The following is a 19,698-nucleotide window of genomic DNA, read 5'->3' as shown; positions in this document are numbered from 1 at the left end:
GGGTGAAACCTCAAAGAGACAAATCTAAATAGTGTTAGAAGCACACTTTTCTTCCTCACACCACTAACCCTCTCCATCTGCTGCCCTTCTCTCTCTCTCCTGGCGTCTCTCATCACTCTTTATTTCTGAACACCCACTGAATTTGAATCTCACACTCTTTTCATCTCTTTCCATCTCTCTGCACCCCATTTGACTTTGAGCTCTCATTGCATTTCTTCAGCATCTGTCCATTCTCCACACAAAGTGTACGCTTTCTCCCACGAATCCTCCTTCCAGCTCACATCCGTGTCAGCCCGAGTAACAAAAGACATTCTCGTTTAGTTCCCTGACATAGTCGCAGCGTACGCTGAACTTTCCTGGCTTACTGTAATTTCCTTTAATAATCTACAATAAAGGAAACACTCAAATTTAAAGAGAATAACAATTTTTCTTCTTAGATATTATAATTATTCAGATATGAGCACAGAGGAGCCGTAGCAGAGTTTTGTCAGACAGGCATTGGATCTCTTTTACAGATTTCATTAGACTGTGATTGGGACTTTACTCACTGGGACACGTCAAAGTTATACTCGGCTTCCCTGATGCCCCGAGACAAAGGACCTGTTCTGTGAGCTTATTCTCCTGCTTTTGTTGGTTTTAATAGGACACAAATCAGAAATAAATGTAGCCAGCCATTGCTCAGTCTAACACGCAAAGACTGCAGTTGTGTCGACCCATGGTGTCATTAATGTGATGCAGTTATAGTAAAAGTGTGATAGGACTCCAACAAAACCCACCGTACATCAGAACTGCTCAAAACAGACCTTTGGATTTAGAGATTTTGTATAAATGTTGCATGAATTTAAGAGTCTGTATTCATTTATTAATGGAAGTTTATTTTGGGATCTCTCCTAAACAGAAATCTATTTTGTTTTTGAGTAATCTTAATTTTTTTTTAAAAAGTGTTTGTTTTATTTTGTTTTGTTTTTTAATCACAGTCCTGTTGATTTTGCTTTGGTTGAAGGCCCAAAGCTCTTTGGTTTGTACGAAGCTTAGGGAACACAGAACAAATCATCCAGTGAAAGCAAAGGTAAAGCTAGACAGTAACCACAGACACCTGCATGTGGTTTGTCCCTCTGCTATGCCTCTAATGCGTCCGATAGTTTAAGAGCACGACTGATACCTGGTGCACATTTCTGGTGCCAACAGGATGTCACAGCTGCGACTGATGCCTTGGGATGAAAATGTGCTGATTAACTAACAGCCATTGTCATTTTCCCCTTTCTCCTGCAGGAAATGCAACATAACTGTCCCAGCTTTTGCTTTCATGTCCACTGTTCTCTGATGGTCCTGAAAAACATTTCTGTTCTGCTCTGCACTGCTTAAACTCTGCTTAGTTTATCTTTAGGTACTTTAGAGGTTGTTGGTCTTTCGTGTAGCTGTTTTCCATCACTTCACCTATTGTATTACCTAGAGATGGACCGATCCGATATTACGTATCGGTATCGGTCCGATACTGACCCAAATTACTGGATCGGATATCGGCGAGAAATAAAAAATGTAATCCGATCCATTAAATATCAAAAAAGCACCTCACAAAACTTGCTACACGGCGTAACTCGGCTCATAACCTTAGCACGTTGCAGCAGTATGCATTACGTGATAGAGCGGCTGTGTGTATTTGTAGCCTTGCTAGCAATCCAGCATTTCATCTCCGAGGAAGTTTTCCCAGAGAGAAGTAAAGCAAGTGTGTAAGTTCATCTCTGAATGTTTGTAAAGCATTCCCGCGTTAAGCTTAACAACCGATATATGGAGCGACTGCCTCTCTCCCCCTCTCTCTCTCTCTCTCTCTCTCTCCTGCTGCTACTTCAATCCTGAAACTGATCAATGATCAGCTGATCGGCTTTTCTGTCGTGAGTCCGTCTCTCTTCTTTGTTTTTGGCCCACTTCTCACCAGAAAGAGGAAACCAGCGGCTGAACAACAGCAGCACGATTAAGCTTGATAAGCTGCTGTTAGAATTTATTTAATATTACTTTCTACACCAGGATCTTTTTCTACGCAGCTGACGGCTGGTAACTGTGCAGGGGCGGATCTAGTAAAGTTTAGCCAGGGGGGCCAATAGGGCATGAACAGGGGGGGCACAAAGACATACTTTTCTTTCTTATTCTCATTTAAAATGTCGAGCTTTTAATAAATAATTATCTGAATCTTACACCCAAAGTTTTAATCTGATGTAAAATATATAGAAGTCCATTACTGTATATAGTAACTGTTAAGTCTAATATGCCCTAGTAAGCTATAGTACTTTTTCCTTTGGGATGATACCATCTGTGAATTCTGCAATTCTGTTAAAGAAAGATGTTGAATCTGTTTAATTATTCTTGAAAAATAATTTATTTCTGTGCATTTTTCCACACTGCATCAAATTAAATTTGATTACATCGATTAAGCATCATGAGGTGGGGGGTGGTTCCCTATTTTTTTTTTGCTGGGAGCTTGCAACCCTATTAGTTAGGTTGCTTAATATTTCTGCTAAGTACTCTTTAAAATACCAGAATAGGGAGGATGGAGCAGGTTTAAGTTTATTAGATTGATCAGTGTTGCTGAACTATGAAATATTTTGAGCGCAGTGTATTTTTTACATACAGGTATAACAGAATAGCTTTATTGTTGTTATTTATTTAAACTTGAGTATAAACTTGTACAAAATGCAGCAAGATATTAAAAAACGTTTTATTGATTAAAAAAAACACTATATCGGATTCATATCGGTATCGGCAGATATCCAAATTGATGATATCGGTATCGGACATAAAAAAGTGGTATCGTGCCATCTCTAGTATTACCTTGGCTATCAAGGAGAACAGTGGGACACTGTAATACTGCAGAGAACTTTAAAGATAAGTCAGGATATCACGGCCTTGATTAGCCACCGTGGAGCACTTCAAATTAAATTTCATGTTGAGGTGAGAGGGCAACGTTTCAAGGAGTAGATCTGGCTACTTGTATTTCCTCCATGCTGAGAAATTCACAATGCACAACAAATCAAATGTTTTGTTCAATGATTGCTACTTGCTCACCTTGTTATACTCCATGATTATCCATCAAAAACTCCATGAGACAAAACAGCATTTATGTGAACGAGAACTTTAAAAGTTTTGATGATTATTTTTAAAATTGCAGAAATAAGAACAGTTTGTATGTTTGTGACCCAACTAAACGAAAGTAAACTTTCCAACAATATCTGTTTGAAGAATAAAGTTTTAATTCAGTGTTCAGCTCTTGTGCTGACTCCAAGTTTCAATTGAAAATATCAAATTGAGTTGCAAATGAATTTGAAATGTATTTAGACTCAGGTGGAGCTAAAGGCATCTTCACTGAGAGAAGATTACTTTGTCACATATGGGATCTTTTATGTGCTCAAAGAGAAAGCAGTGACGCTGGATCCCCTTCTTAACAACATTTAATATTTACACGCTCAGCTAGCTTCTAAAGATGTGAGTAAATGCTAATAAATCCAAACTGCATGCAGAGGTCGTTCAGGTTGTGGATTTGTTTAATCTGATGTGTGCAGAAGGAAGTGAACACACAGAGTGGACCCAGTGAGAGTGATACAGAGGAGACAATTAGTGGCTGCAGTAGCTTTGACAGCTGCTGCAGAGAACCCCCAGCAGCCACAGACACAAGATCCGGCTTCACGCTGTCAGTCAGGATGGTCCTACAAGTTTAAAACCAGCATGAAGTGTGTGAGTCTCACAGTCTGCAGTAAGCATCTACGTGTTATAGTGGGAATTAAAGATAAGTAAACCCGTGTCCACACTCACGGCACAAACTCCAGCAGACAAAGAGGCCTTTGTAAAGTGTAAGCCAGGCAAGCAGGAGGACGTATACAGACAGGACGTGGAGCGATAAAATCAATCTGAAGAATGGCATGTCCTGATTTATTGTCGGAAAGTCTTCTCCAGGCCACCGAAACCCAACGTTCATCCTCTCCAGGTTGGTTTTTCACTGGTTGACGTTGATTAGACACTAACGGCCTTCTTACAACCACTTTTTTCATTAGCCACTCTTTTTCTGCCAAAAAGGAGATGCAAGAAAACTCTACTTGGTAAATGGACTGGTTCTTATATAGCGCTTTTCTACTCTTCTGAGCACTCAAAGCGCTTTATACAACTTGTGCATTCACCCATTCACACAAGCACATTGTTCTAGGTGCTTTTCTAAGTAACACACATTCATACTCCAATGGATGCATCGGAGAGCAATTTGGGGTTAATACCTTGCCCAAGGATATTTGGCATGCAGACTAGGGGAAGCCAGGAATCGAACCACCAACCTTCCGATCAGTAGATGACCTGCTGTACCGCCTGAGCTACAGCCACCCGAAAGCAGAGTACATGCAAGTAGGGAAGATGTGCAGCAAATGTCACATGTAGGATTCGAACCTGTGCCACTAGATCTCACAGCAGCTGCTCTTCCCATTGAGCCAAACCAGCTCTGGTTGGTTTAGTAGAATACCTGAATACTTAAAACACTTTGTCTTTATTGGGCTGTTGCATGGCAGCTATCAAAGTAAATGTGGTTACCACAGAATGAATATGAAACACCTGCTCTTACGTTTTCAGGCCTCAGCTAAATAATGAGCAAATAGAAAAGCCCGTTCCTGAAAAAGAAAATAAATCTATTCAGTTTGTGTTATTTCTGTTTGGTCAGATTAGCATCAGGCATGCATTAGAAAACAAATGAAGTGTAGCAGCTACATGCACTTCCTCCCATGACCACAGGAGGTTGTTTCCACAAACAGTGACGTTTTAGTCAGAAATCAACCACAGTTATTGCTTTTCAGCTGAGGTTGGCTTTATTTTAATCCGTGGCAGCAGATGGACTTCAAAGCTGTGTTTAGTCTGCTTTAGGATCCTGTTGTCTGTTACATGCTCATTTTGTTCTTCTTCTTCACTGGCTTTTGCTTTTGCAGTTAACACTGTGGTTTATTGACGTTTCTCCTCCAAAGCGTGAAGCTTGATTCTGGAAGGTCTCTGATTTTATAAAAGGTTAAACGATTCTAATTAGTCTAAAGTGCAAAGTGCTGACACCGAGTTGCAGAGCTTTCCTCTGCCTGCTGTGCCAGGTTGATACTTTAATGCTTCTGCTTGCTGCTTTAACACTTTTCTCTCCCTGTTTTTCAGTATTTTCCTTTTCTGTTCTCTCTGTGTGAATTCCATTAATATTTGCAGAGCCTCATCTCCTCATTTTTATTGAAGTTAAATTTGTATTCATTTACACCTTCCTGTGAAGCTGACCAAGCATTCCAGAGGAATCTTCTTAAGCCTATTTTGATATGCAGCAAAGTAGAAAGTGTGTGTGCTCTAAACCCAGCTCCCAGCATCCCCTTGGGGCTCCATGTGACAAGCTTTGATGTGGATAACCTGCAAAGATAGCCAGTGACCTTCACGTATCCTTGCAGCCTCTCCAGGCTGGTAGCTACCTCGTCAGGTCAAACTTTGAAGTGGTCCAACTGATGAAGAGAAATGACCGTGGATAGGCCTTACCACACCTTTGTCTTCATCTACATCTGCTGCTGGACATGTGGGCACCATTTACAATAAACATAACCCCATGCAACAGTTATTGCAATTTTATTTAAATGAGGCAGACTCGTTGAGATTAAACTCTTTCACAGAGATGGGAACATGAAACATTTGCCAGAACAAAGCATACGGGAAAAAACGGCACAATAAAGACATGTTCTCCTGTCCCTCAGCATTACAGTCGAGTGGTTTGATGCACCAGTTTCTACAGTGTTGGCTGTTGGCTCAGGAGTGGCAGCAGCAGAAGGCGGTCTGAAGATTAAACACATTGGTTTGGGTTTAGACCTCATTCACAATCACCTGACGACCTCTGGCTGCTAGTGGAAAATGTGTGTACCTCAACCAGTTGCTGCTGTTGCAAAGCTAAATGTGGCTGCTGCACTGAAAACCTTCTTGTGGTTTCTCTGGTTGCTTGTAGATTTGTGCAGTATTGGACAAAGGAAGTGGAGAATGTCAAAGTAAAAGTTGTGATTTTGAGGGGAAACAGCCTCTATTCCTATTTTGTGTCACACATTTCAGTGTCACTGCTCCTCTGTGAGTAGTTGATGAATGTTTGCAGACATGCAAACTACAGGTGATGACAGAAGCATGCAGGTAATCATAGAAAACATTTTCGGTGCTACATGTAGTTTCTTATACCTCTTTGCTTAAAGTGTCACCTAGCGACTCCCAGCAAATCTTAATCGACTGGTGAAGGTTATTCATTTCCCCCTCTGACTGGTGTTTGCCAGGAGATCACTGACCAGTCTCTCGGCCTGTGTGACGAGAGAGTGAAACACTAAAAGCTTACAAAAACACTAGAAAATAGTCTGTTGGGGTTTTCACTCTAAAAACGAATTGGTTTGTTTTATGAAAATATGGTGGTGTGTGTTAAAATGCGCCCTATCACAGCAGTGAAACCTCCAAAAATGATGTCGGGAGTGACAGCATCACATCCCTCCGCCAAAGCCTCACCAAATAAGATAAGATAAGATAAGATAAAACTTTATTAATCCCTCGGGTGGGTTCCTCTGGGAAATTCTGTTTCCAAAAGCACAGCACCGACAGAAGTTACAGTTACAGAATATTATATATATATACACACACACACACACACACACATATATAAATACAGAGACATATATAAATAAAATATACGAAGGGGATAAATAGAATAAATAGGAATAAAAATACAAGTGAATTGCACATTTCAAGTATTGAGGTCTATTGCATCGTTGACTATTAACAAAAGTATTGCACAGTGAGGTGAAGAGGCTCTACAGCTTAGTTGTCCCCCCCTCCTTTGTCCTCCTGCCTCCCCTCCCTCTCCCCTCCAGAGAGGAGTTAAACAGTCTGATGGCGTGTGGGACAAAGGAGTTTTTAAGTCTGTTGGTTCTTGTCTTGGGGAGAAGCAACCTGTCACTGAACAGACTCCTCTGGTTGTTTATGGCCGTGTGCAGAGGATGCCCAGCATTGTCCATTATGTCCAGCAGTTTCTTTAGTGTCCTTTTCTCTGCCACTGTCACCAGAGTGTCCAGCTTCATGCCGACCACAGAGCCAGCCTTCCTGATCAGTTTCTCCAGCCTGGATGAGTCCTTCTTTGCTGTGCTGCTCCCCCAGCACACCACAGCATAGAAAAGTACTCCAGCAACCACCGACCGGTAAAACATCCTCAGGAGCTTCCTGCAGATGTTAAAAGACCTCAGCCTCCTGAGGAAGTACAGTCGGCTTTGGGCTTTTTTATACAGGTGCTCTGTGTTGCATGAGCAGTCCAGTTTGTTGTCCACCCACAGCCCGAGGTACTTGTACTTGTTGACCACCTCCACCTCCTCTCCCTCTATCTGAACCGGCAGTGGATCTTCTCTGGACCTCCCGAAGTCCACAACCAGTTCCTTGGTCTTTGAGGTGTTGAGTTGCAGGTGGTTTGTGTGACTCCATGCGACAAAGTTCCTCACCAGGCTTCTGTACTCCTCTTCCTGATCATCCCAGATACACCCCATGATGGCTGTGTCATCTGCAAACTTCTGAATGTGGCATAATTCAGAGTTGTAGCAGAAGTCAGAGGTGTACAGGGTGAAGAGAAGAGGGGACAGCACAGTTCCCTGACGTGATGTCCTTCAGCCTGACGTACTGTGGCCTGTCGGTGAGGTAGTCGGAGATCCAAGCCACCAGGCAGGGGTCCACCTGCATCCTGTTCAGTTTTTCCTGAAGCAGACAGGGCCGGATGGTCACCGGTGCATTTGCCAAAAATGACTCGCATGAATCATACATAAACAATTCTAACAAAAAGGAAAATAAAAGGAAACAAATGTCTCACTTATTCTTCTTCCCTTCACGAAGCAGTGCCAACAAGTGAATCACATGAAGGCACAAAGAAACAGCAACAAGCTTTTCAGTGAATAATATTCACACTGACAGTGTACCACAGTGAGCAGTGTGAGAAAAAACAGACACTGTGACACTTTTCAGGTGTATCTGAACACACAACAAGTCTGTTTGTACTTGTTGAAGGTGAAATCATGCTTCGCAAATCTTTCAGCCAAGTTACTGTGGAAATAGTAAAGGGTACAAAGTAAGGCAGAGATATTCAGCTTCTGAGGAACAGATGCTAATACAGTCTCATGAAGACATGGTTTAATAGTAGCCTACCTATTGAGACGCACAAAATCCAACATTCCACTTTCTAAATGTAATTTGTGTTCTCTCATTTGTTTTCAGTGCCTGGAGCTCCTCCCAGGAAGGTGGAGGTAGAGGCCCTGAACTCTACTGCCCTCAGGGTGAGCTGGAAGCCCCCGCTGTCCGTAAAGCAGCATGGGCAGATCAGAGGATACCAGCTGGTTTACTCCAGGCTAGAGAACGGGGAGCCCCACGGCCAGCCGGTCATCCTGGATGTTAACCTCCCTGAAGCCCAGGTATTCTCACACGGTGTCATTCAGGTTGATGTAACTGGGTGAGACAATGAGTGAGAGCTGAAGACGGGGAGTTTGGTTCAGATCCCCGAAGTTTATTTGACACAAGTTATTGTTTTAAGGCAGGAAACAATTGACATGCTTCTCTTTATTTTTGGTTTTTGATTTTGTATAAAAAAGTCTTCAAACTATTGACTGAAGCAATACACCCATCAGTAACAGGAGGTCCTTTTTTTCATATGCTCTACCTTTGCACAACCAACCGGCTAATAGACACGAGGTGCACGTTTCAGAGTCCGTAATCATCAGAACCAATTAAGCTGTGAGACTAATATGTATGTGCATGTAAATGTGTTAATAATGTTTTTAAATGTGTCCCCGTTATTACTTTATGTTGGCTTGCAAAAAAACATCTCCCTCTGCTGGTTCTTCAGATTACTGCAACTTACTGCATCCATGTCGATTTCACGCTTTGCAGAGGCAGAGCGTGAAATGGACACGGTGGACCAGCGTGTGGGTTGCACGTTTTGCCCTCTCATGGCCATTAGACAGAAAACATGTTTAAGTCGTTTCTTTAGTGTCTTAACTTTTAAAGAGCTGGAAACTAAGTAAATCTTTTCTATACAGTTTTTGCAGAACTGCCATTTCTTGAAACAAACCTTTCTAAAAAAAAAAAAAGCTCTAAAACAGCAGAAGAATATAATGAAATATAGGAGCTATTATTAAAAAAGAAATAAATACTGAAAACTTTTTAATACAATCCAAATGATTTTGAAAGATTTTTAATCATAAATGTTGATTAAAAAATGTTTATGAAGCAGGAAGTTTATAAACATAATTTGTGCAAATTATTATTTTAATCTTCTCCTTGAAAAGAAAAAGGACAAACAGGTTACAGCTGTGTGTGGTCTGCAGCCTCCCTGTGATGAAAAAGCATCAGATCCCAACATTGGAGCATTTCTAAAATAAGAATGTGCATCCAGTACCTCCTCCTGTACCTCCCTTTGTTCCATTAGAATAATTGGATTCGACGTTTCTTTTTTCAGTTTATTTTTATTCCCGTCTCCAGTGGAAAAAAAATAACCCCAAATATTAATAATTATTTGGCATCTGACATATTAGATCATCTGTAGAACCAAACATGTGCTTCTTCATATTTTTAATGCCGGGGAATTTTTGTGAATAAGGGTTAAATTAGTGTAATATTAAGGAATTTACTTTTCTCTAACCAGAAGCCTCAGTGATGATGATGATGATGATGAGGAGGAGGAGGCATTTCAGCTGCAGAGTCTTTGTTGTGGTAACACAACATGACTTTGTGCTTAGCGATTCTTTACATAAAGACTGAAATTTATTTACCTTGAAAACACTTTTTCCAAAACATGAAGACAAATTTTTGTCTTTTTACATTATTTGTACTTAAATAACTTGAACATGAGCAAATTGCTTGTGTGTGCACGTGCGTCTCAAATGACGGCATGAACAGACATAAGAAGAAAAAGATAAGAGCAACACCTCCAAAAGATGCATCACAGAATATCTAAGAAAGCCGACTGCTCGAACAACTGGCATGAAATCACTGCACCAAAGACTGAGAGCAGGTCACAGGGTGGATGTTTAAAAGCTCTCGCTGAGGAGGTGCTGCTCAGTTCCTCTCCTCTCGGCTTGTTTTGTTCTCCTGGAGGAGCGTCTCACCTGATTTCCTTTATACGCAGCATTCCTGTCTTATCTGTGTAAGACAGGAGGCCTGATAAAGGGCCCGCATCTCACAGCCCATCTCCAACCTCTCTTTTAACACACACACACACACACGCACACACACACACACACACACACGCACACACACACACACACACACGCACACACACACACACACACACACACACACACACACTTCTCTTTAAGGAACTGTCTTCAAGCCTCATCTGTGATAAGTTTAGTCTCTCCCCCTGGCATCAGTGATGCTGATGAGAATCAACACACGGTGTGTGGCGTGACCCTCCGCACTACACACACACACACACACACACACACACAGTCAGGGGCATAACTCGCTGCGACCCTTCATTTGGACTTTTGTGTGCCATTTCTTGTTGTTTTTTACCAACTTTCTAAGAAGTCAGTCTATTGTGTTGCATCATAACAACAGTTCAAGCTATTCTGAGTGAAATACAGAGGGTTATTTCAAGTTTGGTTTAAATATAATAAATTATATAAACCTTAATAACCTTTTAACAACCAGGTTTCCAGCAAACATTTCTATGCTGGACAACCGCGAGCACTCGCTGACCATTTCTCCTTCTTTGTATCAAGAGAAAGTTTGTGTATAAGAGTTGTTTTATATTTTCCTCTTGTTTATTTGACCAAAATGAAATTTTCAAAGTTCTCCATCAAGAGAAGAGTGAAAAAACAACAACGTATCGTTACTATGAACACAAAGACATTTTCTTACAGTTCAGAATTTTTAGCAGAAAGAGCAGCAGATACATTTAAAGTCTTTTTTTTTGTTTAACAAAACAAAATAGTCGATACTTGTCTGTGTGCATGAAAAACTTCATTGCAAAAGTCTGATAAATATTAATGCTTTGTTTCTAAGATACGATCCAGATGCACTGCAACATGAACGTCTTACATCGAAGCTGTATTGAAATTGTCCACTCAGCCACTGCACTGAGCCATTTTGTAGTGCTGTTAGAAATCTCACTCCACATATGAAGTGTCGTCACAAGTGATTGTGTACACTAGATGACCACACCACACCATTGTGTGTCAATGAAGTGTATCCCCTCCACCCGCTGTGCTCATCTCAGCTGCAAAGTTAACACTGCTGTTATTTAACCAGTTGCTGTGCGTTTGTTATAATGTCAAATATTTCGATTTGACATTCTGTTGCCTCGGCTCACCACACCACCGGCTGCCACAGAGCACTACGGTATTCAAATGGATGAACGGACTTTGAGTATCACTGGGTCGTGTTTGTGAGGGGATAGGCTTGGGGTCTGTGTGTGTCTGTGTGTGTCTGTGTGTGTCTGTGTTTGTGTGGGACTGACTGAAACAGACAAAAGAGAGCTGGAAAAGTAGTTTTGCAGAAAGCTGCCCCTACAGCATAAATCACTGCTCCGTGTGTTGATTTCTGATAAACATCCACGGACGTGTTACTCAGCCGCTGCTATAATTTAAATATGGCAATAACAACACATATTTTCAGATGACATCTCCTGGATGACTTTCACTGTGGTGCAGTTGGTTGCTCACAGAAAGCTGGCCCTTCAGCGTGCATTTCTGATGCAGTACACTGCCCAGCAGAGAGTTTATGACTGTATCGACATCACACTCTCTATGATGAATGGATTTCTTCTCTGTTGTGCTGCGAGTTACTTCAGCAGGCTGAGATTTCTGTGCCAGCAGAACCAGCTCCATCCCAGCTGCTTCAGTACAGCTGGATTTACAGCCCATGTGTCCTTGTCCTTGGACACCAGTCCTCAGTGCTGCTGACGAGGTGACACAGTCTGTTAACAGTTTACATCTGTGACTTCAGTAAGCAGAAACTAAACAGCAGTGTTTTTGAAAGTCTCCGAGCTCGGCTGCGAGTGCTGAGCTGTGTGTTGTCTCCAGCGAAGCAGCCTTAAATCCCTCAGTTGTTCCACTGAGGCTCGGCCTGCCAACAGTCAGTACAGACGACTATTTTGTCACAAAAAAGACCTTACTGACAAAATAAGTTCAGTCATGCCAAATTATGGCAGCTTAGAGGCAGGACCAAAGCCTTAATTGGCTGCTCATTCCCTGTCCTGGCCTTCTGAAGCCTCTGCTGTTTGCTTTAGACTCAACTCCCTCCATCTCTGTTGCTGTTCTGCTGGCAGGCTCACGGCTTTTAAGATCTCAGTGAGGCGTATTTTTGGATGGCTGAAGAACGCTTGAAGGAGCCTCTTATCCCTCTCAGCACTGATGGCTGTGAAGCGTGAGCATCGGCTGATTTGATAAGACATGGCAACCTCTCTGTGGCTCATCTCTGCATGTTGTACTCAGAGAAAACAAACCCAGACTCAACCAAAGACAATGTTTTTGTTTTCACCATCTGCCTTCACGGTCACATGAAGTATAAGCATCCAGTGTATTTCACACAAGCCTTAGTGTGCCATCAAGCGACCCGTGTGAAGTTAGACCATTTAAAACAATTTAGTCTAAATAGATGGCTGCATTACCTAGTGACAGGCAGACAGCTGATTTCAGACATATTGATTAATTAATTCTATTGTTTGATATGTTCTAAGGATTCCTGAAACAATGCATGAGATTGTTCCTCTTAAAGGCAGACAAAGCCCACTTCATGGGTTGAAGGTGAAGGTGCAAACACTTGGCAACAGCGGAAAGCAAGAACTCCCTTTTAACAGGAAGTGGAAGAACCAGACTCGGGGAGAGGCTCCTCTGCCTCGACCAGTTGGGGCTAATGGGAGGAAGACAGGACAACAAAGAGACCGTGGAAGACAGCCAGAGACTAACAATAACTGATGATTGAATGCAGTGTGATGTGTGATCACTGAGGCTACGTTCACTCTGCAGGTCTTGATGCTCAACTCCGATTTTTTGATCAAATCCGATTTTTTTGTCTGCTCGTTCACACTACAAATAAAATGCGACAGCAAACGCGCTCTAGTGTGAACGCTCAAAGCGCATGCGCAAAAGAAGACGTCACACACAACGCGCTTTGTTTAGACCCAGAGCAAACAGTATTGTTTGACTGATGGCCTTAATATAAAGACTTTACGTTTCCCAATTTTGGCTTCAAGTTATTTTGTTATTTACATAATAATGTAGATAACCTAATAATGATCCTATTACTGTTTTAGAGGAGCGGTGCTTCAAAGGATAGCTGCAGATTTCTGTCAGAATCTGCAGATTATACAGTACAAAGAAAATGTTCACGTTTCTCCAACGTTGTCTTCCCAACAGTTTCACCGGATGGCCAGGAAGCGTTCGCGATGTCTTCTCCGGCGCTGATAATTGGCGTCTGTCTTGTGTCAGTGACGTAAAAGACGGATTTAATGCGACATGACCATCAAACAGCAGTCGCTTTCTGAAACATCGGATATGTATCGGATTCAGGACCACATACGAAAGTGACCCAGATCGGATTTGAAAATATCGGACTTGTGCCGTTCACACTGTCAGACCATGATCGGATATGGGTCGCATAGGGTCAAAAAAGTCGGATTTGATGCGCTTTCACCTGCAGTGTGAACGTAGCCATAGTGACTGAAAAAAGCTGATTTAAGAAGAAAACCAGTAGCCCAGGCCTTTGACAGTATTACTACAGTTACCTGAGTATATACCTTCATCTGCAGATGATCAGATCAAAATTAAGAAATGAAGCATAACAGACACAGAAGTGGAAAAAAGAAATCAAATGAAAACTATTGAGGTACTGAAAGTTAAAAATGGATTACACACATTAGTTTCCTCATCATCACAGACTTCTATACAACCAGAGGACGGCCCCTCGGTGCCTGTTCAAACAAATGCAACTGTGTTTTTCAAACCAGGAAATCAGGTCAGTCTTTCATACTGTCAGTGTTCAAAACATAAATACAGGTCAATAAAAACAACCAGGGGACACGTTTTCTCAGTAAACATTAAGTTTAACCCTTTAAAGCCAGTCGGAGCGGGCACGCTCCGTTTTGCGTAACTATTTTTAAATCCCTGTAGAACCGGAACCAGGTAAGCTAGCGCAATAATGAAACCGGAGGAGTTGTACTTACATCTTATGCCATCAGCTTGTCCTCGGTCACAGTTTCCTTCCACATAAAGCTTTGCAAATATTGCATAAAAAGCACTTGCAGGAACAAAAACATAATATTCCAGAAACACGCTTTCAGCTGTTCGTAACACTTCCCACATTGAAACAGACATCAGCGCGAACGATCGCATGTCCGCCATTACCTGCCCAAAACCGGAAGTGACGTCATTTTCGCGGAAAGTTTTTTACTTGTAGGCCTTAAAAGCCTATACTGGTGTTTTTATAAGTCATGTTGGACTTTATGCTTTTCTGAATACTTGCTGGGATGCTTAGAACTCAAATTGCACTGCTGGAAATAGTTTATTTTGATGCACATGCTGCTTTCTTTGCAAATTTGCATCATAGGATTGTTTTTTGTTTTTTCTGCAGTATATAAAAATTTGTGTATCTCAAAAATAAAACTATGAAGACACTTAAAATAAATTCCCTGTTGTTGTAAAATATTTTTTGCAACTTTTTTGTATTTAAAGTTTTGAGTGATAAGCCTCTTAAATTTCTCTAAGTAGAAATATATGTAAAAAAAACAAAAACGATTTTCAATTTTTTTGTACTTTATTGCACTTTTTTGCAATTTATGTCATTACTATGGACTTAATGCATACATATTATTAAAATATGGGCTATAACAGTTGTATTGATGTATAGCAACTTGAAATGCTCCCAAAAAATGGCACTACAGCATGTAAAACTATAAAGTAAGCTCTGGCGGACTTGGTTCTATGGTAGGTCTTAAAGGGTTAAACGTTAGTTGCAACACCAATAAATCCCAATATTTGTATGCAGCTAATCAGATTTGTGCACTTCTGCAAACTCATTAGCACGCGAGGACGTGACGTCAGCTAGAATGTGCAGCTTTGCAGAGAACGTAGGAGGACATGTTTCCAGAGTTCTTATCAGTCATCGGTTCACTTTCCCTCACTATCTCATCTGTCTTTGTCAGTCTATTGGTTGCCATCACTGCAAATTAGAAGGAGCGCTAAAGAAAGGCGAGAGGACAGTTTAGGTGATAATAATAAGATAAGATGGAAATTTAATGACCCCCTTGGGAAACTGGCAGAAAGAATGGAGCTATTTTTTCTTTAAAAGGCTGCGTCGGGTCCTTGTAGCCTGCTGTGAACAGCGTCCCACCTCCTCCAGCCACCATTCAACAACTAAATGGCAACTTCATTTATCTGTCTGCACCGTGAGCTCCAACCAAACTCTGATGTATCGTCGCACTGACGGTTAGTCAGCGCGGTTTGATGAGACTGACGGGATCGGGCTTTGTGAAGTGACCCCAACTGAAACGCTGGCGTGGGAGTCTATCTTCGTCCCACAGTATTGTGACAAACACTTTGTTCATTATACCAAAAAGAGCACTTAAACATGGTCTTTTAATTGCAGTCTCCTTTGACCATGTTGACATGTTGAAGTATATAGAGTGAAGTTTGATTTATAGTTCTGTGTGGAGTATCCACAGTGCTTTAATTAATGTGATTAGCAGCACCTGTGTTTACCAACCATTTCATGTCAAAACGTCTGCTTTGAAAAAAGGTCTGAAACAAGCTTGATTAATGGAGGTCTTACCCTGCAGTTATCAGGACCCAAAGGATCCACTGCCAACATCCTGGTGTCAGACACCCGGGGACAGTTGACAGGACGCTATTATATTATTATCAGACACAACATTAAACCCTCCTGTGTTGTAGCCACAGTATTACTCGGGTGGTGTTAACGTTGTGGTTGGACAGTACCAGTCAAATATTGGCCTTATAGGCAAAAGGAACCAGAATTTTTTGTTAATCACATGTTTTAACTTCTAATGGCTGCATCAAACATCCTTCATGTTTCTTTAAACCTTTGAGCAAGATATGCATTTCCACAGCATTATTCTGTCACGGCAAAACAAATTCCTCCAGTGGGAGAGCCAGTACACACTGCAGTGATCATAACTTGGAAACACCTTTGGAAATGTTGTTGCTTCTTGCAGGAGAAAAGCTTATCTGGGCTGCGTGCAATCAGTGTAACTGGTTTTCAGCAGACTGAGAGGTACATTAGAGGATAAAGCTGACTCTTCTACCTTTCCAGATTGTGCTGCTGGCTAACAGTACCATAGTTAGCAAGCAATGGCACTTTTATTTTTCTCCATTTTACAAGATGCAATGAAGCGGACAGCACGGGGAAAAAGAATTTGACTGATCTTGGAAGACCTTTTGATTCCCTTACTTGTCTCTGCCCAGTAGAGCTAAAGGATTCCCAGTTTGAGCTGTTGAACTGTTGAACTGTTCGCTGACACCTGTCAAAATAACTGATCATCTAATAAACACACTGCACAGCTGCTCCCTTTAGGCGTGTTGTGAGAAATGTAATTTAATCATATACAAATGCAGCAGAGTATGATGAGGTTATATTTCCACAGGGATATTATGTAAACGAATTTTTAATGTAATTTCTTTTTTTATTGCAGCAATCTTGTTCTATTAATCATTTCCATCAGAGTTCGATGATCATCACAGATGCACGTCACCTTTCTTTGCTTTTTTCCTTCTTTTCTTTTTTTGATGGTAATGTTTAATTTTTATAGCAAATGTTGATTTACAGTGAAATGAAATGTAAGTGGAATGAAATAACATCAGACAAGACTTTTAATTAACCACTGGGTAGCACACTTCGCAGCCTCCTATAAGATGCCTCCTTATCTGTAAGTGTGATCATTTCACTCTGGTGTGAGGGTGCAAACACAGACGTGAGAGCATTAACGGCGTTGTGTGTTAAAGATATTAATATGGTTTTATATTATTACTGGGAAACAGTCTCACATACATTAATAATGTCAGTCAGTCTGTATATTAACACTCTCACATTAAATGACTTTGATATGTTCAAAAATAGATGTGACTACAAAGAACACGCCTCTGGTTCTGTTTACAGCACAGTGAATGTTTGCTTGTGAAAATGATTGAGATGATCCAACTTGTCAGATGGTTGAACAGCTTCAGAAGCTCTGCACTCACATTTCTGTCATCAGCTGTCTGACAGTTTTGGGGTTTGGCCCAGTTGTGGCCCACACCTGCTGCTTTCTGTTGGCTCTGTTTCACCTTGATTGATGATGTTGGCTCAAGGTGAGTCTGGCTTCTTCAGTTTGACTCCAGGGCCACATGATATGGGACGGATGTCAGATGTGTTGTGACCCAGTTCATTTGGGTCTTTTCTGGCCCCCAGAACACCTGTAACTGAGCCCAAAGTGCCAAAACTAGTAGGCGGGGCCCAGATGTGCCTGCTGTCTGGTGTGTTTGTAGGTGTGTTAGTGTTTTAGCCACTTGCTGTCTTTTTTTAGTAACAGCGTTCTTTGTGTATCTCCGGCTTTTTTTTCTTCCTCTGGTTTTCTTACATGTGGTTTTATAGAGATTCTTTCTCGTCTCTGCTTTTGCTTGTAGATTCGTTTTACAGTTTGACATTATTTACTTACTTTTGAGGAGTGAACTGGTTCCTTGTGTTTTTATGTGTCACTAAAACGAATGATTTGTGGTTTGAGGGACACTTTTTTGCCTTTTGTGTCCTGAAACTAGGTCCTCAACCTGACTATAACACAACAGGATGTGACAAAGCAAGCAGTAGTTCCACTTCTCTCACTTTCACCTGTCACATTTGCAGCTGAATACCATCCGGTAGAAGCTGTCCTATGTATTATCGCTATATTTAAACCCAAGCAGGTCTCTCACCTCTCTGTGACAGGCAACTATTCACGACACTGCAAGTGGGGCTGTGGCTGGAACAGCTATAAAATCATTTGCCGTTGAGCGAGGATGGCCAGCATGCTGTGTTTGTCTGCTGTAATACTCGGCTGCCTGCCTCTGTTTCGCTCAAGTACCTGACTGCAAGCCTGAATATCACAGCGGTGAAGAGGCATGCACAGATTATTGTGGACATGTAGAGATTAAGATACTCCCATTAAAACCCTCAAAGGAAGCAGGCACAGAATTTATGTTGTAAAGACTAAAGAAGACTCGAAAAATGATACTCGGTGTATCTAGGTAGACTCATCACCACTGTCCTTTATTCAAACCTGTGTCTAAGGATTCTGATTATTTCAGAGAGAAGAAAGCGTCTCCACCCGTAGACCAGCAAAGCACTTTAAAATATAGTATAGCTGTGAAACCAGCCATCATGAGTTCACTGACAGAGCCAGTGATATATCACAGCGTAGAATACAGTAATGCATCAGTTACTGTATGAAAAAATGAGAGTTACTCTATGCTGAGGCCACTTCGAGCTGCTTTATTTAATGGATGTTGCTGTGATTTAGAGCTCGGGTTGCACTCTGGCCAGGGAATGGATGTAATTTTCACCCCATCGTTAACAGCTTACATTGTTTATGATATCGGCTTTTATTTATTTCTTCTAAGAAGCTGAGGAAGCGAAGCTCTTTGTCCTTTATTTTTGGGTACCCAGCAGGTTGTTCAGCACAATGCCCAGTTCCTCTGAATCAAGTTGTTGAAGCAGACATTCACATGTGAAATGTCATTAATGTCCCGATGGCCTTCGTGAGCCAGCAATCTTTTTCATCCATGTGTCTTTCTGTCCATGTGTAGCCGTCTGTGCTGTCGGGGTAGCAGTCCAAACAGAGATGCCAACCTTCCTCATCACAGCATTATTTTTAGGGAGTATCAAGCTAACTCAGAGACATCATCTCTAGAGTCTCCCCAGTGGGACATACCCAAACGGCTTGTGTAGGAGTCAGCTTTTTTAATAAGGTTTAATTAAAATTTGTAGGTCAGTACCCATGGCTTTCACAAGGCAATCCAAAAGTGCATTCAGAAAAATAGCAAATTGTTTTCCATTCTGTACATGAACTCAGTTTTTGAATCAAAAGGAAATCAGGATTTGTTTGTGATACTTTTTTGAGAATATCAAGAAAAAAAACCCACAAGTAATAATTTTGTTAAACCCTTCCTGCAGCTCTCCATTATACACAGAGAGTTTTGTTTTTCTCTCCTGGTCCTTCGATGATCCAGCTTCTCTTTAGTGGTTGCTATGAGTTTTAAAGATGTGCAAAGCCAAAAGGTTAGAGGGTTGGTGGTGGGATCTTGCTCAAAGCTTTGTGTTCTACACTTGGCTTCGGTTTGTTTGTTTTCTCCTCTCAGCATGTAGTTTCATTTTCATGTGACAATCAGACTTAAACATTTACTTTGTTAGGTGTAGGAACAGATTGTGATTAAAATGCACCCTTACAAATTCACTTTGTAAGGTTTAGGCACCAAAATGATTTATAACTCATGGTTAGGATTTAAACAGACCTTTTTACAACAGCACCCACATTAGATGATACTTTATTAGGTAGGTGTAACACAGGATGACTCCTGTTCTATCTAATATACTATCTGTGGTTAGCTGACAATTAGAAACATTAGGAAAGCAAAAAACATAAATATCTAAGATGTGTTAGTCAGTTAGTGACTTGGCTCTGTT

At 41.3% G+C, this 19,698-nt stretch overlaps 1 protein-coding gene across 24 annotated transcripts in view; it reads left to right on the top strand.

Moving 5' to 3' along the window:
- ptprfa (protein tyrosine phosphatase receptor type Fa) overlaps window positions 1-19,698 on the top strand; it is a 350,902-nt gene that overhangs the window by 240,958 nt on the left and 90,246 nt on the right. For all 24 annotated transcript variants that reach the window (XM_084953588.1, XM_084953601.1, XM_084953608.1 and 21 more), the window contains one exon: window positions 8,266-8,459. In XM_084953588.1, coding sequence (XP_084809714.1) covers window positions 8,266-8,459 — 194 coding nt within the window. The remainder of the gene's footprint in view (window positions 1-8,265; window positions 8,460-19,698) is intronic.

Source organism: Perissodus microlepis, chromosome 15 (assembly GCF_051167445.1).
Source record: "Perissodus microlepis isolate ML-2025 ecotype Zambia chromosome 15, ASM5116744v1, whole genome shotgun sequence".
Taxonomy (NCBI): domain Eukaryota; kingdom Metazoa; phylum Chordata; class Actinopteri; order Cichliformes; family Cichlidae; genus Perissodus; species Perissodus microlepis.
This window is presented reverse-complemented; position numbering and strand designations above follow the sequence as displayed.